The 25,150-nt window shown below is 37.0% G+C and overlaps 1 protein-coding gene across 1 annotated transcript in view; it reads left to right on the top strand.

Moving 5' to 3' along the window:
• Positions 1-25,150, top strand: part of GRAMD1C (GRAM domain containing 1C) — a gene marked incomplete at both ends in the record, with an annotated part of 92,879 nt that overhangs the window by 23,833 nt on the left and 43,896 nt on the right. Inside the window, 3 exons of the mRNA XM_079704153.1 lie at positions 10,091-10,194; positions 10,787-10,882; positions 16,147-16,227. Of these exons, the coding sequence (XP_079560279.1) occupies positions 10,091-10,194; positions 10,787-10,882; positions 16,147-16,227 (281 nt within the window). The remainder of the gene's footprint in view (positions 1-10,090; positions 10,195-10,786; positions 10,883-16,146; positions 16,228-25,150) is intronic.

The following is a 25,150-nucleotide window of genomic DNA, read 5'->3' as shown; positions in this document are numbered from 1 at the left end:
CCCTTGAACATTGAAGGAGTTAGGAGCGCTGACTCTGCAGAGTCAAAAATCCACGTATAACTTATAGTCAGCCCTTCATATCTGCTGTCCCTCTGTGTCTGTGGTTCTGCATCCATAGATTCAACCAACCACAGATCTTGTAGTACTGTAGTATTTACTATTAAAAAAAATCTGGGCTTCCCTGGTGGCGCAGTGGTTGAGAGTCCGCCTGCCGATGCAGGGGACACGGGTTCGTGCCCCGGTCCGGGAAGGTCCCACATGCCGCGGAGCGGCTGGGCCCGTGAGCCATGGCCGCTGAGCCTGCGCGTCCGGAGCCTGTGCTCTGCAACGGGAGAGGCCACAACAGTGAGAGGCCCACGTACCGAAAAAAAAAAAAAGAATCTGCATATAAGTCCACCCACACAGTTCAAACCCATGTTATTCAAGGGTCAGTTATACTTGCTAAAAAATAGACCTAAGAAGAAATGATTTGTCAGTTTCTTCTGGTGCTTGTTTCATATGGTTTTGTAGGGAAAATTTAAATTTGATGTTCAGTATATATTACTGTTCCTCAGAAAAAAGTGCTCCTTAGCAGATTATAGAGCAATTTTATAAAAACTTTTAGGGCTTTATCATTATTCATATAGCCTTTCAGGTAGATTTTTTTTTTAAATAGGCCTTAAGAGGAAAAATTTAGTCATAGTACTTAAAAAAGTGCTTTATTTTTGCTATAAGTATAATATAGATTCTTTACCATCAAAATACTGAAGTTGGCTTTAGTTTTAGTACATATTTCATTTAAACCATTTATTCATAGGAATTTCTCAGATTTCTGGTGATGTTGGTTAATATTCAATTCAATGTAACTGAATTTCTAGAGAGTTCAGTTTAGTTCTTTAAATATCAAAGAAATGAATCAAAACAATTTTTTAAAAGATTGGAATGTAATATAGTCTCACGATAATAGAGTGTATGGTAAAAAAGTGAAAGATCATTACACCCAAGGCCACTCTGACCTTCTTCCTGGGTGATAACCACTTTTAGCAATTTCTTATGTATATATCCAGAAATTTTCTGTATGTATATCAAGAGGAATATATTCCTAAGAGAACTTAAATGGGAGCACACTGTGCTTACTGTTTTCAGTCTTGTTTAGAGCTCTATTAGCACTACTTATGGATCCATTGCATTCCTTTAATGGCTGCCTAGCAGTCAATTGAATGAATTTTGTACCATAATTTGTTTAATAAATCCCCTACTCATGGACGTTTTGATTGCTTCCTGTCTTTTGCTATTACCACTAATGCTACGTTGAACCTTCATGTTCATTTGTTTTGGCACGTATGTGCCACATGTATTGTAGGTTAAATTCCTTAAAGTGGAATTGTGACTAAAAGGTAATGAGCATTTAAAAGGTTTATACTGTTGCCAAGTTATCCTCCAAAAAGGCTACACCAATGTTCATTCTCATCAACAGTGTATGTAAGTATCTGCTGTGCCACACCTCAGGAACTTTGCTTTAGCAAAATTTGGTATATAGAAATTGTATTTAAATATGCATTTCTTTAATTATGAGGGAGGTTGAACATCTATAAATCATTTGTATTTTTCTGTGAACCTTTCTTTTCATAAACTTTGCCCATTTTTCTAGCAGTTATTTGTCTTTTTCTTGTAATAGCTTGTTAGATGTTAAAAGAAATTAGATATTTTTCACCTGTTGTTGCAAATGTGTCTTGCCAGTTTTGTCACTTGAAATCAAATACTTTTCATGGAAACCTTTATAAAATATTTTATACTCATCACTGCTTTCTTGAAAGAAATTAATCTGATAATACAGTGATATATACTCACTATAAAGCATTAAAGCCATACAGAAATGTATAAAGAAAAAATTGAAAATCATTGGTGATCCTATCACCTATATGTAATTTTGCTTAATATTTTGTAGATATCTTTCAGTATGTATATTTGCTTTTAAAAATTTACATTTTTTGTGGTTTTCCTCACTCACTGCTATAATAAACTTGTTCATTGTATAAAATTTGGAAAATACAGGCATTTACAAAGTAGAAATCTAAAACCATCTATAATTGTACTATCTGGAAATAATGTCAGTGATACACATATCTATACAAATTAAAATATCTAATTCGTATCATTCTGTACAAATCGCTTTAAGTTCTTCGATTTAACCACATATTGGATCACTGTCTTCTGAAACAGAGAATCTTAAATTTAATTTAAACTTTTATTTTAAAAAACAACTCATTGTCATTTCAAATCCACAATATCATACTTTATAGGCTAGTTCAATAAATATTTATTAGTACTCAGTATGTGCCACACACCATACTGTTTCTGAAGAACTTGGGGTGCGGTGGGAGAGCAAACACATATAAACAAATCACTATGATTCAGGGTGATATGAACAGTTTTAACAAGGTACAGAAGTGGTACAAAGGAAGACATAACATGTTGGAGGAAGGCAAGTATTTTAATTTTGGGCACGTTGAGGTTGAGTTGCCAAGACAACTAAAATATATATATATATATATATATATATATACACATATATATGTGTATATATATATATTGTATAAATATTATCTGGAAATAAAGATTTAGTGTACACCACAGTAATCTTCTAACTTGTCTCTCCCCTATTCTTACGTGCCTTCAATCTATTCAATACTGTAGCTGTAGTGGTTTTTCTAAGATGCAAATCTGATCAGATTAAAACCCTTCATGGATAGTATTCCAATGACCTTAGAATAAAGCTTGACTGCCTGACTTACGTGGCTTTTCATATATGTTAAATATCCTCTCATTCCTCATCCTTCATCAAGGTCCCTTCAGTCTCTAGCCTTCTGAAGGCAACCTTCTTTGGACATGTCATTTCCTTTTGTTTTCAGGCCTTTTTACTTCAGTTTGCCTAGAACTGTTTTCCCTCCTCTGTACCTGGCTATCTTTTGTCTATATATATATATATATATATTTTTTTTTTTTTTTTTTTTTTTTAGTGGTACGCGGGCCTCTCACTGCTGTGGCCTCTCCCGCTGCGGAGCACAGGCTCCGGACGCGCAGGCTCAGCGTTCATGGCTCACGGGCCCAGCCGCTCCGCGGCACGTGGGATCCTCCCAGACAGGGGCACGAACCCACGTCCCCTGCATCGGCAGGCGGACTCCCAACCACTGCGCCACCAGGGAAGCCCTATATATTTTTAAATATATATTTATGTGTTATATATATTTACATATATATTTTATTTGTATATTTCTCATTTAGCAGTGCCTTTACTGTAAATTTGACTGGATTGGTACAGCTCTCGTATTCAGCTACTGCTCACCAGAGTAACAGTAGTAGTAGTTAAAATACTGAAACATTGACTGGTAAATAGCCACTGCCTTTAGCCCCCCAACTGACTCCTCATACCTTAGCTCTCCTGGCTTCCCTTCTAGGATTCCCAGGGCCTTCCCATGATCCAGCAATGAAAGGTTTTATATCTGACATAGAAAGGTCCCTGTAGAACTCTGATCCAACACTATGGTTGGTGATCAGTGCTGTTACTTTAAATATCACCTCTGGATAGATGCCTCCACTCTGTGTTCCCTTAAGTGCCTTGCACTTTTCTCTATCATATATTTACATAACCATTATCTATATTATTTGCTATTGTAACCCTGATACCAAGGTCAGTACTCGACTTATAATAATGGGTGCTCAATGATTGAATGGATGGTTTTTTTTTTTTTTTGCGGTACGCAGGCCTCTCACTGTTGTGGCCTCTCCCGTTGCGGAACACAGGCTCCGGACGCGCAGGCTCAGCGGCCATGGCTCACGGGCCCAGCCGCTCCGCGACATGTGGGATCTTCCCGGACCGGGGCGCGAACTCGTGTCCCCTGCATCAGCAGGCAGACTCTCAACCACTGCGCCACCAGGGAAGCCCCTTGAATGGATGGTTGATGGATAGAGGAATGAGTGAGTAAATGAATATCAATGTCACTTAAAATCAGGAGAATAGATGAGCTCAACCATGGACAACATATAGAGTTAAAAGAACACTAACAAAAGAATCATGGCAGCAGTAGAAGAAGAAAATCCAGTAAAAAAATTCAGAAGGAAAGGTCAAATAATGTGTGAAGATCCAGAAGAAAGGAGTATCTCAGTGTTTCAGGGTGCAACGAGTTGTAAGAATCAGAATAATTTAACAGTGTGAAATACAGTTGAACTAAATGAAAATAACAGTTTGTGGGATTGATCTAAAGTAAGTATATAGAGGAAATGTATAGTGTTAAATGAATATATTAAAAAACAAAAAGGAAGTAAAATCAGTAACCTTAGCTTACACCTAATAAATCTATAATAGAAGAGGAAACTAAACTTAAAGCAAACAAAGGGAAAGAAATGATAAAGACCAGAGCATAAATTAATGAAATTAAAAATAGAGGAAACCAATGAAGCAAAAGCTGGTTCTCTGAAAAGATGAATAAAATTGAGAGACTGAGAGCCTGGTTGACCAAGAAAAATGATGGATGACACATATTACCAATATCAGGAATGGAAAAGAGGCCATCACTACTGATCCCATGGATAGTAAAAGGATAATAAGGAAATACTATGAACAACTCTATGCCCATAATGCAGTAATTTAGATAAAATAGACTAACTCTTTGAAAAATACAAACTCCTGAACATCACACAAGAAGAAACGTATAGCTGGAATAGTCCTATACCTAGTAAAGAAATTGAATTTGTAGTTAAGAACCTTCCATAAAAAGAAAACTTGGTCTAGATAGTGTCACTGGTGAATTCTATCAACGATTTATAGAAGAAGTAGTATCATCCATTCCAGAAAATAAGGATCACTTCCCAACTCATCTTATGAGACTAGTATTACCAAAATACCAAAACCAGACAGAAACATTCCAAGAAAAGACCAATATCTGGCATGAACATAGAAATAAAAAGTTGAAACAAAATATTAGCGAATGAAATTCAGCATTTATAAAAGGGATTATAGATTATGACCAAGTGAGGTTCATTCCAGGAACGCAAGGCTGGTTAAACACTTAAAAAAAAACCAATGAAATTTATCATCTTAACAGACCAAATATGGAAAACCATGTGATCATCTCAATAGATGCAGAAAAAGTGTTTGACAAAATTCAACATTCATTCATAAGAAATCTCTCAGCAAGTTAGGGATAGAACTTCAATCTCCTTAGAAGTAGCTATGAAAAACCTACAGCTAACATCATACTTAGTGATGAGAGAGTGAATGCCTTCCACTTAAAATTAGAAACTAGGCAAAGATGTCCTCTCTCACTACTCTTACTCAGCATTGTACTAGAAGTTGTAAGTATAATGAGTGCATTAGACTTGAAAAGGAAATAAAAGGCATATACATTAGAAGAATACATTAGAAGAACAGGAAAAAAACTAACTTTATTGCCAATAGACATGATTAATCATGTAGAAAATCTCATAATCTACAAAGTCTTCTAGATTTAATGAGTGAATTTAGTAAGGTCTCAGGATTGAAGGTCATTTGAAGGTAAAAGAAAGGGTCATATTTATATGTACTAGCAAAGAACAATTGGAATTGAAATTTTAAAAATACCATTTGCATCAGAACTTCCCAATATGAAGCACTTAGGTATAAATCTAACACATATGCAGGCTCTATATGCTGACAACTGTAACACATTGACAAAAAAAGTCTAAATAAATGTTTATAGATTGAAAGACTTAATATTGTTAAGATCTCAATGAAAAATCCCAGCAAGCTTTTTCATAGATGAGTAAAATGACACACTGATTCTAAAATTTATACAGAAAAACAAAGGAATTAGAATAGCCAAAATAATTCTGAAAAAGAAGAACAAAGCTGGAAGACACACATTACTCAATTTCAAGACTTATTATGAAACTACAGTAATCAGGAAAGTCTGAGATTTGCCAAAGGATAGACATTTAGATAAATGGAACAGAAAAAAGCCCAGATATAAATTCATACAAATATTGTGAACTGATTTTTGACAAAGGTGCAAAGGCAATTCAATGGAGAAAAGTTAGTCTTTTCAACAAATGGTGCTGGAACAATTAGACGTCCATATGCAGAAAAGCGAACTTTGATGCCTGCCTTACACTTTTTATGGAAATTACCTCAAAATGGATCATAGAACTAAATGTAAAATGTAAAACTGTAGAACTTCTAGAAGAAAACATCTGGGTTTTTCTAGAGGAAATCTCTATGAACTTGGATTTGATAGTGAATTTTTAGATGTAATACCAATAGCATGATTCATACAAGAAAAGAATTGATAAATTGTACCTTTTTTGCTCTGCAAAAGATACTTTTTAGAGAGTGAAAATATAAGACACAGGGAGAAAACAGTTGTTAATCACATATCTGATTTTTTCTTTTTAAAGAAACACTTCTATCCAGAATAGAAACTATTCTTAAAAGTTAACAATAAGAACACAAACATCCCAATTAAAAAATAGGCAGATGCTTTACCAAAGGAGATATATGGATAGCAAATAAGCATATTAAAAATTGCACATGGGCTTCCCTGGTGGCACAGTGGTTGAGAGTCCACCTGCCGATGCAGGGGACACGGGTTTGTGCCCCAGTCCAGGAAGATCCCACATGCTGCGGAGCGGCTGGGCCTGTGAGCCATGGCCGCTGAGCCTGCGCGTCTGGAGCCTGTGCTCTGCAACAGGAGAGGCCACAACGGTGAGAGGCCCGTGTACCACAAAAAAAAAAAAAAAAAAAAAAGGTTGCACACTATCATTTGTCATTGGGAAATACAAATTAAAAGCACAATTAAATAAACAACATAGCTAATAGTCTTACTAAAATTAAATACAGGGACTTCCCTGGTGGTCCAGTGGTGAAGAATCTACCTTCCAATGCAGGGGACGTGGGTTTGATCTCTGGTCAGGGAACTAAGATCCTGCATGCCTCGGGGCAACTAAGCCCACATACCACAACTACTGAGCCCACGCACCTCAACGAGAGAGCCAAGTGCCCTGCAGCCCATGCGCCACAACTAGAGAGAGAAAAACCTGCATGCCACAACTAGAGAGAAGCTGAGCACCACAAGGAAGAGCCTGCGTGCCTCAACAAAAGATCCCACGTGCTGCAACTAAGACCTGACGCAGCCAAAAATAAATGAATAAAAAGTATTAAAAAATTAAATTAGATTAAAAAACAAAAACAAAACAACTGACAACACCAAATGATGATGAGGCTGCAAAGCTATAGCAACTCCTCTGTGTTGGAAGATGTGGGTGACTGTGGCTGACCTCTACCATAGGGAGTTCACCAGGCAGTTATTCGATATCTGTCCCTGTTCTTGCTATCCCTCTTTGTACCTGCTGATTCTAAGTGTGAAGTCTCTCTGGGGTGGCATAGGGAAGAGTGGCTGTTATCTCTGCTGCAGCCTTCCCGTATATTTTTTGAGCTGAGGCTTTCTCCACGCTGTGGTTTACACATTTTTATCCACTTTTTGTCTTCTAAAATTTATCAAAACTTCTAGTTTTTACACCCACCCCTCAGCATTGTTACGAATTTAATCTCTTTCATACATCTTCCCTGTCATTTCAAAGGAATTTTGGAGGAAGGGGGGAAGTAGACACGTGTTAACTTAGACCGGAAGTTCTGTGTACTAGTTTTGTACTAAAATAACAATATGTATACTGCTAAATATGTTTGTTGATTTGAATGTATTCACCTTGGGAGAATGCTTTTTTCAGTGATGTCATTGCTCAAAACATTTTTTAACTTCTCTGATTAAATGAGTGAACAAGGCAGATTTTCATGCTGGAAAATGTTGTGTTGGGAAAATATAATTAAAAACAAAATATCCTACCACCCCAGAAAACCTCTCCACAAAAGTAAAAGAGAAAGAAAACACTTGGTTTTATTATTGAATAAACATTAAACTAGAATGTGATGTGCATCACAGGCAATCTGCAAAAGACATTGTGAAGGCAGAAAGAAATCTCCCCCTTTTATATAGGCAGGCAGGTACAACCATTACATGTTCTAAAGATAAATGATAACTAGTCCTGGGCTTCCCTGGTGGCGCAGTGGTTAAGAATCTGCCTGCCAATGCAAGGGGCACGGTTTCGATCCCTGGTCTGGGAAGATCCCACATGCAGTGGAGCAACTAAGCCCGCGTGAGCTCCACAACTACTGAAGCCCACGCGCCTAGAGCCCGTGCTCCGAAACGAGAAGCCACTGCAATGAGAAGCCCTCACACTGCAACAAAGAGTAGCTTCCTCTCACTGAAGCTAGAGAATGCCCATGTGCAGCAATGAAGACCCAACACAGCCAAAAAAAATAAATGAAAAAAAAATTTTTTTTTTCATTTCTTGCCTAGGAAATATTGCTATGAAACTATCTTACAAAAAATCAATTTTTATGAGGTATAAGTTTACTACAGTAAAACACCTGTTTTAGGGAGACTGTTTTTAAAAACCACTGGAAAAAATCTGTCAATCTATATCAATTAGTCTTCAGTTAAAATATTAGCATAGCTTTGAATAGAGTTAATGTAAAATAGTGCAGCGGTTCTCAAAGTGTGGTCCACAGACTAGCAAAGTTGGCATCACCTGGGACCTTGCTAGACGTGCCAACTCTCCCCCCAGCCCAGATGTATTTAATCAGAAACTCAGGGAGGGGCCTAGCAGTCTGTGTTTTAATAAATCTACCAGGTATTTCTGATCTGATATTTGAGAAGCATGGAATTAATAAAGTGTTTCAGCGCTTTAGATAAAAATTTCAGGATACTTCAAGGTGACCTTTAGCCCCATCCCTGTTTTAGAGGTGCATACTAGTAAAAGAGTAACTTAATCTGCTTATTTACTAGGATTTTTTTCTTTTTTTTGGTTTGATGGCATCTCAGTTTTGTTTTGCTGAAGGAAGCACTGTGAAAGACTGCATTCCTTTGCTCTATTTTTAGTATTTGCTTAGAAATTTAACACAAGCAAATTTAAATATTTTAAGGTTCATAACCTCAATAACTTTTTCCTAAAATTGCTAATCACTATATAGTTCTAAAATTTATCAATTAAACTAAATCTCTTCACAGCAGCTCTTTATATCTTATATTATTAATAATTAAGCAATGCTTTTTACTTTAGTCACAGAGACCGGTCTTAATCTTAGAGGCATGGTATTAACTTGCTTGTAGACAGTGGCATTTACCAGAGCACTCTTGATTTTGCTGGATTATAGTGCTGAGGTAGAGAGGATCAAACTTGAAACTAAACTTAAAATGTATACAATCTTTAGAGTCATCCTTGCTCCCTCCCTCACTCTCATCCAACATCTAATTAATTACCAATTCCCCATCAGTACTACCCCTTAAATATCTCTGAATCTAACTACTTCTTTCTCTAGTACTGTCATCTTTTGGTCTGAGCCACCATCAATTCCCCCCGGATTTCCAACTGATTTATCTGAATCCATACTCACAGTGTGAATAAAGTGGTCTTTAATAACATACATCTGATCATGTCCTCCCACTCATCGATAGCTTTTCATAAAATCCACGCTATGCCATGGCCGGTGAGACCTTACATGAGCTAGCTTCTCCAGCTTCTCTAGCAAGAGATCTATCTTTGTATAGTTGCTCAAAGATGTTGTTTCTATCTACCACAGGGCCTTTGCACATGCTGTTCCCTCATGTTCCTGCTGACCCTTTGTTAATCGTCAGATCTCAGTTTACAGATTACTTTTTCTGGAGAACTTTTCCATGTATACTCTCCCTGCCCACTCCCCCATACCTGTATAACCCTTGCTATATGCTCTCAGCTTTCTCCACACTTTGGTCGTTATACTTATTTTTCTATTTGTTTATTGTATGCCTTCTCCTCTAGACAGTGTTCCATGAGGGCAAGGTCCATTTCTGGTAACCCTAGTGACTAGCAAAATATCTGGTGTATGGTGCCCAAAGTATAGGAATAAGTGAATGAATGAATGAATGAACTAATGAACAAAGTGATGACTTTCCATGTGTTCAAGTAGTATAAGATTTATGAAGTTGCCACATTTTTTTGTTACTAAGCTGTTCCTTATTATTATTATTTTTTAATGTAGATTATGCTTGTGCTCTTCAGAGGGACATTTTGCTTCAGGGACGACTATACCTTTCAGAAAACTGGCTATGTTTCTATAGCAACATCTTCAGATGGGAAACTACAGTAAGATTTATTTTCATTTGATTTGCTGATACAAATAGTTGCATAGATAGAACTGTATACAGTCCTTCTGAAAACAATGTACTTTAGATTTCAAAGTAAGTTACATGTATTTATCTATACTTGTATACATCTAAATATATTTATGTGTAGTATAAGTGTGTAATATATTTTTCTTAATACATTGAGCTCCATATGTACATATTTAATATAGTTGAGAAGAGAGATTTCAGGTTGAAAAAATCTTGAAACATACCTCCTTTTGGCTGCCAAAAGCATGTCTTATGTGACAGACTCTGAATTTTTTGTGTATATTTGTGTGTCTGTGTGTGTGTTAATGTGGAACATAAATACCCATGTGTCTTTTCACACTTCATCCTAATATTAGGTATAGGAGCTGATGGAGGAAATTACTGAAGGGAAGAATATCTGTTCACTGTGTTTATCTCAGAGAATGCGGGCATGTGCTTATTAACTCCTTTAGGTTTTTCACCTGAATATTCTGGACTAGATTGATGTAATACTTGGTATTTTGTGTTGTGTATGTTTCTGAGAAATTCATTTTGCAATTTTTTATCCTTTTTTGTGTGTTTAGATTTCTATTGCTTTAAAGAACATAACCTTTATGACCAAGGAGAAGACCGCTCGACTCATCCCAAATGCTATCCAGATCTTTACAGAGGGTGAAAAGGTGAAAAACTTTTCTACCTTTGCCTTGTAACATAATGTGGAGAAAATCTGCCTCATACTGATCATCAATGTTGGGAATGTAAGCAATTCTTCTTGGAGTTAGGAGTATTTAATAGTATTTAATACTAGATTTCTGTATACTTAAATACTTATTGGTGACTAACTTTAAATGACTGCTAAAATTTTTTGTAGTTTATAGTTTACAGAGAACTTTCTCTCATATTTTTCATTTCTTCATTATAAGAGGTAGGTAGGGTAAGCCGTAGCAAATATCCTTATTATTTCTAAATACCCTATAATTCCATGATCGTTGTTTGGTCAGTAATACCTGCACAATAGCAACTAATAAAAACCAGAGGAAACAGAGATTTGGTAGCATACAAGAAAACACATAATCACTACAATCTTTTTTAGAATGGTGATTTTCTTTAACTGCCATCATTTTTATTATCCACCTACAATATCCATCATTTCTTGGTATGAAGAATCTTTTTCTACCCACCTGGAAAATTGATATGGGCTCTGTATATGACATTAGAAGCATAATGTTGAGAAAGAAAAAGAAATGAAGGAAGGAAGGAAAAAAGGAAAGTATGGAAGGGAATGAAGGAGAAGAAGAAGGAAGAAAGGAAGGAAAGGAGGAAGGAAGGAAGGAAATGAAAGAGAAAAGAGGAAGGAGAGCAGGATAGAAACACGATCATGAGATTGAATCATTATGATGATACTTTTTAATCTTGTAAAGTTTCTTTCACATGCACTTTCATTTTTCTTTTTAAACAATCTCATCCCTACAGAACACTGCCAGGTACAGTACAAAGAACTTTTCCCCTCTGAACTATTTGAGAATAAGTTGTCACTCTGAAGACTTATCACTCCAGACATGATCCCAGATAGTTTATCGTGTATTTCTTTTTTTTTTTTTTTAACATTTTTACAGTTTAATTTCAAAGAAAAATCTCAGGTTATATTTATTAGCAAACGTATTTCAGCTAGGGAGTTTTTCATCCCCCAAAAAGTTGGCAGATGGAAATGAACCTAATATGTGTTTAAAGAAAATATAGCATGTATTTCTAACAAAGACATTCTCCTACATAACCACAACATGACCATGAAATTCAAGAAATTAACATTGATCATTATCACTGCTCAATTCTCAAACCCGCTTTGGTTTCCTCAGTTATCCCAATAAAATCCTTTATAGCAAATAGGCCCAGTTCAGAAATACGTATTACATTTAGCTGTCATGCTCTTTAATTTCCTTATTCTGGACTAGTCCCTTAGTCTTGCCTTGACTTTTGTGCCCTTGATGCTTCTAAAGATTATAGGTCAGTTATTTTGTAGGATATCCCTCAATTGTGTTTGTCTGATATTTTCTTATGATTAAGTTTAAGTTATACAATTTTGACAGAAATAACACAGAAGTGATACTCTCTTCTTTCCATTGTGTCCTATCAAGTGGTACATGATTTAATTTCTATGATTACTGGTGATATTCACTTTGATCACTTGAATAAGGTGGTGTCTGCCAGACTTTACTGTAAAGTTAGTCTATTTTCCTTTGTAATAATGTTTTGTGGTCAACTACTTTGAAACTATGTAAATATACTATGCCTCATAAAATTTATTCATTTATTTACTTATATCAATATGACCTCATAGCTTCTTATTTTATTCAATGAATTATAATCCATTGCTATCATTACTTATTTTGATGCTCAAATTGTCTCAAATTTGGCCAGTGGGAGCCCCTTCAAGCTGGCTCCGGTGTCCTTTTGACCATTCTCAGCATTATTTGAGCACTTTCTTGCTTTTTAGCACAAGATGTTACAAGTTTTCTCTGCCTCAGTCCTGGAATGAGCCATTTCTCCAAGGAGTCCTGTTTTCTTTTAGGGGAGACTGATATTTAGAAGCCAGTTTGTTCATTGCTATAGGGTATCACTGTTTGAGCCCTCTAATTGGGCAGAACAAGGGGATATACAATGTATATATATAAATTACACACCTATGTACATAATACACACACATATATTCCCACTTATACATCTACGTTTATCTGTCTATCTATGAATAATAAATCACCAATTCACACAAATACCTCTAATTCTAGTCCAACAACACAGAGTTATTTTTACTTTTCCCCTTCATTTTTTTGGCTGCACCATGCGGCATGTGGGATCTTAGTTCTCTGACCGGGATGGAACCCAGCCCCCTGCACTGGGAGTGCGGAGTCTCAACCACTGGACTGCCAGGGAAATCCCTTTCCTTTTGTATTTGTAACTCCTTTCCCTGACAGAGAAACCAGGCTCCCATTCTCCTTAATATATTTACTTTGATCAGTGGACCTGTATGTAACGCATCTTCATCTCCTCTGCTGCCCCTTCCCTATGCTTGATTTCTGACATGTAGAGTCAGGTTGCTGCCCATCTCCCCACCACACTAGGGCTCTCATCCTGAAAAAGCTCTCCTCACCCTGCTTGGGCTCTGATACTCCACACAGGGCAGCCCTTCTATGAGGACAATCTCCTCATTCTTCTCTGGTGCTGACACCCTGCTTTGGGCTACTGCAGCTCCTCTGCCCCTGCCCTTACCTCTAGCATGGATGCCTTGCTTTCCTCTGTTCTGCTAAACAGCTTTAGGGCCAAACTGTTCAAGAAGGAAACAAGACCTAAAATAAGCTTATTCTTTTTTTTTTTTTTTGCGGTATGCGGGCCTCTCACTGTTGTGGCCTCTCCCGTTGCGGAGCACAGGCTCTGGACGCGCAGGCTCAGCGGCCATGGCTCACGGGCCCAGTCGCTCCACGGCATGTGGGATCTTCCTGGACCGGGGCACGAACCCGTGTCCCCTGCATCAGCAGGTGGACTCTCAACCACTGTGCCACCAGGGAAGCCCAAGCATTTAAATTTTAATAATGGTAACAACAGCTAGTATTTGCCAAACATACTTGTTCTAAATATTGTGCTAAGTTTTTTTTTACATGTATTTTCTCATTTAGTTCTCACAAAAATTTGCTACTGAAATTATTCTCATTTTGTAGATGAGGAAACTAAAGAAAATAAAAGTGACTCAAAGTCATAGAACTGAGTGGTAGAACCAGGATATGAACCCAGGTAGTTTAATTGCAGAGACACTGGTCCTAACTACCTCACTGTATTGATTCAGTGATCTCTTTTACCATCATCATGGAGAAAAAAAATCTACACTACTAAGTATTTATCCCTCCATGTACTGTATGGTTAAGGGAAGGTTAATCATGGTACTTTTAGTTGTTTTCGTTTCTAGCATACGTTCTATGCCCCAGCAGCTTAGAGATGTCATTATCCAGAACTCCTCACAAATTAAGGTTATTATTATAATAATTATTATTATTTGGCTGCGCTGCACAACTTACGGGATCTCAGTTCCCCAACCAGGGACTGACCCCAGGCCACGGCAGTGAAAGCCTTGAATCCTAACAACTAGGCCACCAGGGAACTCTCTAATGTTATTACGGAAGCAAGATATATTAGTAAATTTTTTTTTTTTTTTTTTTTTTGCGGTACGCGGACCTCTCACTGTTGTGGCCTCTCCCGTTGCGGAGCACAGGCTCCAGACGCGCAGGCTCAGCGGCCGTGGCTCACGGGCCCAGCCGCTCCACGGCATGTGGGATCTTCCTGGACCGGGACACGAACCCGCGTCCCCTGCAACAGCAGGCGGATTCTCAACCATTGCGCCAACAGGGAAGCCCTATTAGTAAATTTTTGAAGTTGGATATCTAACGAGGAATAAAATAAGATGGTAATTTACATAGATTGCCCAGAAAGATGGGAGTGTTAGGGAGTTGAGAATGTGGTTTTGGTATATAAGAGTGGATAAAGTTGATAACAAAGTATTTAGTTTAAAAAGTGAGAATAGGGCTTCCCTGGTGGCACAGTGGTTGAGAGTCCGCCTGCCGCTGCAGGGGACACGGGTTCGTGCCCCGGTCTGGGAGGATCCCACATGCCGCGGAGCGGCTGGGCCCGTGAGCCATGGCCGCTGAGCCTGCGCGTCCGGAGCCTGTGCTCCGCAACGGGAGAGGCCACAGCAGTGAGAGGCCCGCGTACCACAAAAAAAAAAAAAAAAAAAAAAAAAAAAAAAAAAAAAGTGAGAATAGTAAGCATAACACCATGGTGAAAAAGAGATGGACTAGGAGATTTTTCTTATCTATATGTCTACGTACAAGATTGTAAGATTATTAAAATTTGGTCTAAGAAAAGGAGATAAAGGGTAGTAAATAGTGATCATTAGGTCACAATATTTTATGTGTAATTGTGTTTGGAAGAGCTCCTAGATATATCCCCATGATAAAAAGTTTTGCTTTTTGAAGAATATTATATAAACTAGGTTTCAGTTTATTAACTGGAAAAATACTACTTTAAAACCTTTCTATGAAAAATATAAACACCTCAAATACTATTATGTTTGGCATTTTATTTAATAAATCAAAAATGGAACTGAGCTTTCTCATTCCTAAAAATAGCCAGTCAGTCATTCAAAGTCACTAACTAGGGGATCAGAAGAGACGATACACTGAGAGACTGTATTTAGTGCTGCTGCTTGTCATATTTTCTCATAAAAGCCTATTATAAGATACGACTTTGCAAAAATCATTTACATGCAGAGGAAGAGATGGGGCTAAAAGCAAACATGGAATTATAGATTGAAGTATGCTATTTTTCTTCTACAACATTGAAAGCAAAGTTTAGTGTTAACATGGGTGTTCTATATCTATAATTAATTGAGATTACGTATTTCTGGATTTTTTTAGAAGACTATGAAAGATGACATAATTTTAAATTAAGATCCTTAAAATAAATCTATCTCTGAAGTCCACTTGTAGTTTTCTCTTATTCTTTGTGTATATTTGGCTCAAATGGCCACCAAATTATATCTCTCTGCAAAGTTCAGAATAAATAAAATTTTAATGTTTTAATAAGTTTATTTAGATTGATTTTAATAATTAAACTACAATGAATGTAAATAGCTACCCAGTTCAAGCTCCTTTCCCTAGTAAATATTGATAAAGTTATTTTGCTGTAAGGTACAATTTTAAAAGACACCTTATTCATGCACCAGTTATGTGGTTTTTTTCTATTATAATGAAAAGTTTAACAAAAATTAGTATGTAAAGTAGGCAATGGTGACCTACTAGTTTGCTTTGACCATATCAAGTCACAGCAGACTGTCATGACAGATACTTTCCCTTTTTTTTCCGTGACATTAAAATTGTCCTATTATTTGTCTTCGCAGTTTTTCTTCACATCTTTTGCTGCCAGGGATAGAAGTTACCTCAGTATCTTTAGGTTGTGGCAGAACGTACTGTTAGACAAGGTAAGTGTTCATACCAGAGGCTGGTGGTTGTTATAATAGCAGCCTCCCTGTGTGTACCTATACAGTGTTTGTGAGTTGAAAGCTCCTTTTTATTTTTCTGTGGTTAATTTTGACTAGAGTATTCAATTCCAAGAAGAAACCTGAAGCAAAACAAAATCCATAGTTACAAGTTAAGATGTTAATTGTAATCCCCAGAGTAACCACCAAGAAAATAACTTAATAATAACTTACCATCCAAAATATGGTAAAAGAAACATAGAGGGAATGAAAATGGCACACTAGAAATATCTATTTAACACATAAGAAGGCAGTAATGGAGGAATAGAGGGACAAAAAAGACCTAATAAGATAGCAAACATTACATTAGCAAGAAAACAAATAGCAAGATAGCAGACATTACATTAAATTGTTAAACATAAGTGGATTAAACTCCTCAAGCAGAAGGCAGAGATAAACATGATCCAACTATATGCTATCTATAAGAGACACATCAGATTTATTTAGTTTTTATTTTTTTAACATCTTTATTGGAGTATAATTGCTTTACAATGGTGTGTTAATTTCTGCTTTATAACAAAGTGAATCAGCTATACATACACACATAACCCCATATCTCCTCCCTCTTGCGTCTCCCTCCCACCCTCCCCATCCCACCCCTCTAGGTGGTCACAAAGCACCGAGCTGATCTCCCTGTGCTATGTGGCTGCTTCCCACTAGCTATCTATTTTACATTTGGTAGTGTATATATGTCCATGCCACTCTCTCACTTCATCCCAGCTTACCCTTCCCCCCGCCCATGTCCTCAAGTCTATTCTCTACGTCTGCATCTTTATTCCTGTCCTGCCCCTAGGTTCTTCAGAACCATTTTCTTTTTTAGATTCCATATATAGACACATAAGATTTAAAGATAGAAACAGATGGAAAGTAAAAGGATAGAAAAAGATATACTATGCAAACAATATCCAAAAGAGAGCTGAAGTGACTATAGTAATATCAGACAAAATAAGCTTAAAGACAAAAATTAGTAGAGACAAGGAAGAATATTTTATAATAATAAAAGGGTCAATCCATCTGGAATTCATAATAATTATAGACTTATATGCACCTAATAAGAGAACTCTAAAATATATGGAACAGAAATAAATCACCACATAAACATAAATAAATAAATAAGATACATGGAACAAAAACTGGCAGAACTGAAGAGAAAAATAGGCAATTTAACAATAATAGTTGGGAGATTTCAGTACCCCACTTTAAACGATGTATAGAATAACTAGACAGAAAATCAACAAGGAAATAGAAGATGAACAAAACTATATAACTAGAACTAAAAGACATCTGTGGAACATTCCACTCAAAACAGAATACACATCCTTCTCAAGTGTACATGGAATATTCTCAGAATAGACCATACACTGGGTCATAAAACAAGCCTTAATAAATTCAAAAGGATTGAAATAATACAAAATGTGTTCTCTGACCACAATGGAATGAAATTAGAATTCAGTAACAGAAGAAAATTTGGGAAATTCACAAAAAAGTGGGTATTAAGCATAACACACCTAGAAAGCCAATGGTGAAAGAAGAAATCACAAGGGAAATTAGAAAATACTTAGAGCTAAATGAAAACAAAAACACAACATACCAAGACTTATGAGATACAGCTAAAGCAGGGCTTAAGAGGGGAATTTATAACTATAAACACCTATATTTAAAAAGAAGAGTGATCTCAAATCAATAAACTAACTTTCTACCTTAAGAAATTAGAAAAAGAAGAGGAAACTAAATTGAAAGCAAATAGAAGCAAGGAAATAATAAAGATTAGATGAGAAATATATGGGACTTCCCTGGTGGTTCAGTGGTTAAGAATCTGCCTGCCAATGCAGGGGACACGGGTTCAATCCCTGGTTTGGGAAGATCCCACATGCCATGGAGCAACTAAGCCCGTGTCCCACAACTACTGAGTCTGTGCTCTAGAGCCTGCAAACACAACTACTGAGCCTGTGTGCCACAACTACTGAAGCCTGTGTGCCTAGAGCCCATGCTCTGCAACAAGAGAAGCCTGCACACCACAAAAAAGAGTGGCCCCCACTTACCGCAACTAGAGAAAGCCCGCCTGCAGCAACAAAGACCCAATGCAACCAAAAATAATAAATAAATAAATTTATTTAAAAAAAGAGAAATGTATGAAATAAAGAATAGAGGGCTTCCCTGGTGGCGCAGTGGTTGAGAGTCTGCCTGCCGATGCGGGGGACGTGGGTTCGTGCCCCGGTCTGGGAAGATCCCACATGCCACAGGGCGGCAGGGCCCGTGAGCCATGGCCGCTGAGCCTGCGCGTCCAGAGCCTGTGCTCCACAATGGGAGAGGCCACAACAGTGAGAGGCCTGCGTATAGCAAAAAAAAAAAAAAAAAAAGAATAGAAAAATAGTGTTAATCAACAGAACCAAAAGTTCTTTATTTGAAAAGATCAACAAAATTGACAAACCTTTAGCTAGGGTTACCAAGAAAAAATTAAAATTATTACATTCAGAAGTGCAAGTGGTAACATTACTACCGGCCTTACAAAAATAAAGGGTTTATACTATGAACAATTGTATGCCAAAAAATTAGTTAACCTAAATGAAATGAACAAATACCTAGAATGTCAGAAACTATTAAAACTGACTCAATCATAAATAGAAAATCTGAATAGACCTATAACAAGGAAAGAGGTTGAATTAGTAATCAAAAATCTACCTACAGAGAAAAGCTCAGGCCCAGATGGCTTCATTGGTGAATCCTGCCAAATGTTACAGTAGCATTAATACCAATCTTTCAGTCTTTCACAAAGTATTCCAAAAAATTAAATAGGAGGGAACACTTCCCAACTCAGTCTATGAAGCCTATATTACCTTGATACCAAAAACAGACAAAGAACATCACAAGAAAACTACAGACCAATATTTATGTTCATTGTGTCTATGAATGTAGACGCAAAAATCCTCAAGAAAATATTAGCAAACCAAAGTCAGCAACATATAAAAAGATTATATGCCATGAGTTTTACAAGGTTGTTCAACATATGAAAATTGATCAATGCAATACACTAGAGGAAAAAAACATGATCATCTCAATCAATACAGGAAAAATATTTGACAGAATCAAACATCCTTTCATGATAAAAAATAAAACAGGCTAGGGCTAGCAGGAAATTTCAACAGCCTGATAAAATTCACACCTACATATTTAATGGTGAGAGACTAATGCTTCCGCCTTAAGGTCAGGAACAAGGCAAGGATGTCCTTTCTTGCCACTTCTGTTCAACATTGTATTGAAGGTTCTAGCCAGGGAAATTAGGCAAGAAAAAGAAGTAAAAGACATCCACATTAAAAATGAAGAACTAGAGACAGCAGAAGCAAGAAGAACTACAATCCTGCAGCCTGTGGAACAAAAACCACATTCACAGAAATATAGACAAGATGAAAAAGCAGAGGGCTATGTGTACCAGATGAAGGAACAAGATAAAACCCCATAAAAACAACTAAATGAAGTGGAGATAGGCAACCTTCCAGAAAAAGAATTCAGAATAATGATAGTGAAGATGATCCAGGACCTCGGAAAAAGAATGGATGCAAGAAATGTTTAACAGGGCCTCCCTGGTGGCGCAGTGGTTGAGAGTCCGCCTGCCGATGCAGGGGATACGGGTTCGTGCCCCGGTCTGGGAGGATCCCATATGCCGCGGAGCGGCTGGGCCCGTGAGCCATGGCTGCTGAGCCTGCGCATCCGGAGCCTGTGCTCCGCAACGGGAGAGGCCACAACAGTGAGAGGCCCGCGTACCACAAAAAAAAAAAAAAAAAAAAAAAAAAAAAAAAAAGAAATGTTTAACAAAGACCCACAAGAATTAAAGAACAAACAAACAGAGATGAACAATACAATAACTGAAATGAAAACTACACTAGAAGGAATCAATAATAGAATAACTGAGACAGAAGAACGGATAAGTGACCTGCAAGACCGAAAGGTGGAATTCACTTCTGTGGAACAGAATAAAGAAAAAAGAATGAAAAGAAATGAAGACAGCCTAAGAGAGCTCTAGGACAACATTAAATGCAACAGCATTCGCATTATAGGGGTCCCAGAAGGAGAAGAGAGAGAGAAAGGACCCGAGAAAATATTTGAAGAGATTATAGTCGAAAACCTCCCTAACATGGGAAGGGAAATAGCCACCCAAGTCCAGGGAGCACAGAGAGTCCCATACAGGATAAACCCAAGGAGAAACATGCCTAGACACATAGTAATCAAATTGGCAAAAATCAAAGACAACCAAAAATTATTGAAAGCAGCAAGGGAAAAATGACAAATAACATACAGTGGAACTCCCATAAGGTTAACAGCTGATTTCTCAGCAGAAACTCTACAAGCCAGAAAGGAGCGGCATGATATACTTAAAGTGATGAAAGGGAAGAACCTACAACCAAGATTACTCTAGCCAGCAAGGATCTCATTCAGATTCGATGGAGAAATCAAAAGCTTTATAGAAAAGAAAAGCTAGGAGAATTCAGCACACCAAACCAGCTCTACAATAAATGCTAAAGGAATTTCTCTAAGTGGGAAACACAAGAGAAGAAAAGGACCTACAAAAACAAACCCAAAATAATTAAGAAAATGGTCATAGGAACATACATATCGATAATTACCTTAAATGTGAATGGATTAAATGCTCCAACCAAAAGACACAGGATTGCTGAATGGATACAAAAACAAGACCCATCTATATGCTGTCTACAAGAGACCCACTTCAGACCTAGGGACACATACAGACTGAAAGTGAGAGGATGGAAAAAGATACTCCATGCAAATGGAAATCAAAAGAAAGCTGGAGTAGCAATACTCATATCAGATAAAATAGACTTTAAAATAAAGAATGTTACAAGAGTCAAGGAAGGACACTACATAATGATAAAGGCATCAATCCAAGAATAAGATATAACAATTATAAATATATATGCACCCAACATAGGAGCACCTCAGTACATAAGGCAACTGCTAACAGCTGTAAAAGAGGAAATCGACAGTAACACAATAATAGTGGAGGACTTTAACACCTCACTTACACCAATGGACAGATCATCCAAACAGAAAATTAATAAGGAAAGAGAAGCTTTAAATGACACAATAGACCAGATAGATTTAATTGATATTTATAGGACATTCCATCCAAAAACAGCAGATTACGCTTTCTTCTCAAGTGCGCATGGAACACTCTCCAGCATAGATCATATCCTGGGTCACAAATCAAGCCTCAATAAATTTAAGAAAATCGAAATCATATCAAGCATCTTTTCTGACCACAATGCTCTGAGATTAGAAATCAATTACAGGGAAGAAAACGTACAAAACACAAACACATGGAGGCTAAACAATACGTTACTAAATAACCAAGAGATCACTGAAGAAATCAAAGAGGAAATCAAAAAATGCCTGGAGACAAATGACAATGAAAACACGACAATCCAAAACCTATGGGATGCAGCAAAAGCAGTTCTAAGAGGGAAGTTTATAGCTATACAAGCCTACCTCAAATAATAAGAAAAATCTCCAGTAAACAATCTAATGTTACACCTAAAGGAACTAGAGAAAGAAGAACAAACAAAACCCAAAGTTAGCAGAAGGAAACAAATCATAAAATCAGAGCAGAAATAAATGAAAAAGAAACAAAGAAACAATAGCAAAGATCAACAAAACTAAAAGCTGCTTCTTTGAGAAGATAAACAAAGTTGATAAACCATTAGCCAGACTCATCAAGAAACAGAGGGAGAGGACTCAAATCAATAAAATTAGAAATGAAAAAGAAGAAGTTACAACAGACACCACAGAAATACAAAGCATTCTAAGGGACTACTACAAGCAACTCTATGCCAATAAAATGGACAACCTGGAAGAAATGGACAAACTCTTAGAAAGGTATAAGCTTCCAAGACTGAACCAGGAAGAAACAGAAAATGTGAACAGACCAATCACAAGCACTGAAATTGAAACTGTGATAAAAAATCTTCCAGCAAACAAAAGTCCAGGACCAGATGGCTTCACAGGTGAATTCTATCAAACATTTAGAGAAGAGCTAACACCCATCCTTCTCAAACTCTTCCAAAAATTGCAGAGGAAGGAACACTCCCAAACTCATTATATGAGGCCACCACCACCCTGATAGCAAAACCAAACAAAGATACTACAAAAAAAAGCAAATTACAGACCAATATCACTGATGAATAGAGTTGCAAAAATCCTCAACAAAATACTAGCAAACAGAATCCAACAACACATTAAAAGGATCATACATCATGATCAAGTGGGATTTATCCCAGGGATGCAAGGATCCTTCAATATATGCAAATCAATCAATGTGATACACCATATTAACAAACTGAAGAATGAAAACCATATGATCATCTCAATAGATGCAGAAAAAGCTTTTGACAAAATTCAACACCCATTTATGATAAAAACTCTTCAGAAAGTGGGCATAGAGGGAACCTGCCTCAACATAATAAAGGCCATATAAGACAAACCCACAGCAAACATCATTCTCAATGGTGAAAAACTGAAAGCATTTCCCCTAAGATCAGGAACAAGACAAGGATGTCCACTCTCACCACTCTTACTCAACATAGTTTTGGAAGTCCTAGCCATGGCAATCAGAGAAGAAAAAGAAATAAAAGGAATCCAAATTGGAAAAGAAGTAAAACTGTCACTGTTTGCAGATGACATGATGCTATACATAGAGAATCGTAAAAATGCCACCAGAAAACTACTAGAGCTAATCAATGAATTTGGTAAAGTTGCAGGATGCAAAATTAATGCACAGAAATCTCTTGCATTCCTATACACTAATGATGAAAAATCTGAAAGAGAAATTAAGGAAACACTCCCATTTACCACTGCAACAAAAAGAATAAAATACCTAGGAATAAACCTACCTAGGGAGACAAAAGACCTGTATGCAGAAAACTATAAGACACTGGTGAAAGAAATGAAAGATGATACCAACAGATGGAGAGATATACCATGTTCTTGGATTGGAAGAATCAATATTGTGAAAATGACTGTACTACCCAAAGCAACCTACAGATTCAGTGCAATCCCTATCAATTTACCAATGGCATTTTTTACAGAACTAGAACAAAAAATCTTAAAATTTGCATGGAGACACAAAAGACCCCAAATAGCCAAAGCAGTCTTGAGGGAAAATTACAGAGCTGGAGGAATCAGACTCCCTGACTTCAGACTATACTACAAAGCTACAGTAATCAAGACAATATGGTACTGGCACAAAAACAGAAGCATAGATCAATGGAACAAGATAGAAAGCCCAGAGATAAACCCATGCACCTATGGTCAACTAATCTATGACAAAGGAGGCAAGGTTATACAATGGAGAAAAGACAGTCTCTTCAATAAGTGGTGCTGGGAAAACTGGGCAGCTACATGTAAAAGAATGAAATTAGAACACTCCCTAACACCATACACAAAAATAAACTCAAAATTGATCCGAGACCTAAATGTAACCCCAGACACTATAAAACTCTTAGAGGAAAATATAGGAAGAACACTCTTTGACATAAACCACAGCAAGGTCTTTTTTGATCCACCTCCTAGAGTAATGGAAATAAAACCAAATATAAACAAATGGGACCTAATGAAACTTAAAAGCTTTTGCACAGCAAAGGAAACCATAAACAAGATGAAAAGACAACTCTCAGAATGGGAGAAAATATTTGCAAATGAATCAACGGACAAAGGATTAATCTCCAAAATATGTAAACAGCTCATGCAGCTCAATATTAAAGAAACAAACAACCCAATCAAAAAATGGGCAGAAGACCTAAATAGACATTTCTCCAAAGAAGACATACAGATGGCCAAGAAGCACATGAAAAGCTGCTCAACATCAGTAATTATTAGAGAAATGCAAATCAGAACTACAATGAGGTATCACCTCACACCAGTTAGAATGGGCATCATCAGAAAATCTACAAACAACAAATGCTGGAGAGGGTGTGGAGAAAAGGGAACCCTCTTGCACTGTTGGTGGGAATGTGAATTGATACAGCCACTATGGAGAACAGTATGGAGGTTCCTTAAAAAACTAAAAATTGAATTTCAGTATGACCCAGCAATCCCACTACTGGGCATATACCCAGAGAAAACCATAATTCAAAAAGACACATGCACCCCAATGTTCATTGCAGCACTATTTACAATACCCAGGTCATGGAAGCAACCTAAGTGCCCATCGACAGATGAGTGGATAAAGAAGATGTGCTACATACATACAATGGAATATTACTCAGCCATAAAAAGGAACGAAATTGAGTCATTTGTTGAGATGTGGATGGATCTAGAGACTGTCATACAGGGTGAAGTAAGTCAGAAAGAGAAAAACAAATATTGCATTATCGTATTAATGCATGTATGTGGAACCTAGAAAAATGGTACAGATGAGCCGGTTTGCAGGGCAGAAGTTGAGACACAGATGTCGAGAACAAACGTATGGACATGAAGGGGGAAAGCCACGGGGTGGTGGGGGTCGTGGTGTGATGAATTGGGCGATTGGCATTGACATGTATACGCTGATGTGTATAAAATTGGTGACTAAGAAGAACCTGCTATATAAAAAAATTAAATTAAAAAAAAATTTTAGGAACTATTTATTATCGTTCTTCAAACAGAAAAACTGCCTGGAGATAAGTTCTCTTTGGTAAGTTTATATTTCAACACATGTATCTATTTTATATACTATAGAGATATACACAACATGAATTGAATAAAAGCTCTAAGAAAGATCTGTCATTTCCAAAAAAAAAAAATGAAGAAATAAAAACTATCTCCATTGACAGATGACATGTTTTTGTGTATATAAGATCCTAAGTAAACCAATAAA

This window comes from Hyperoodon ampullatus, assembly GCF_949752795.1.
Source record: "Hyperoodon ampullatus genome assembly, chromosome: 5".
Classification (NCBI taxonomy): Eukaryota; Metazoa; Chordata; class Mammalia; order Artiodactyla; family Ziphiidae; genus Hyperoodon; species Hyperoodon ampullatus.
This window is presented reverse-complemented; position numbering and strand designations above follow the sequence as displayed.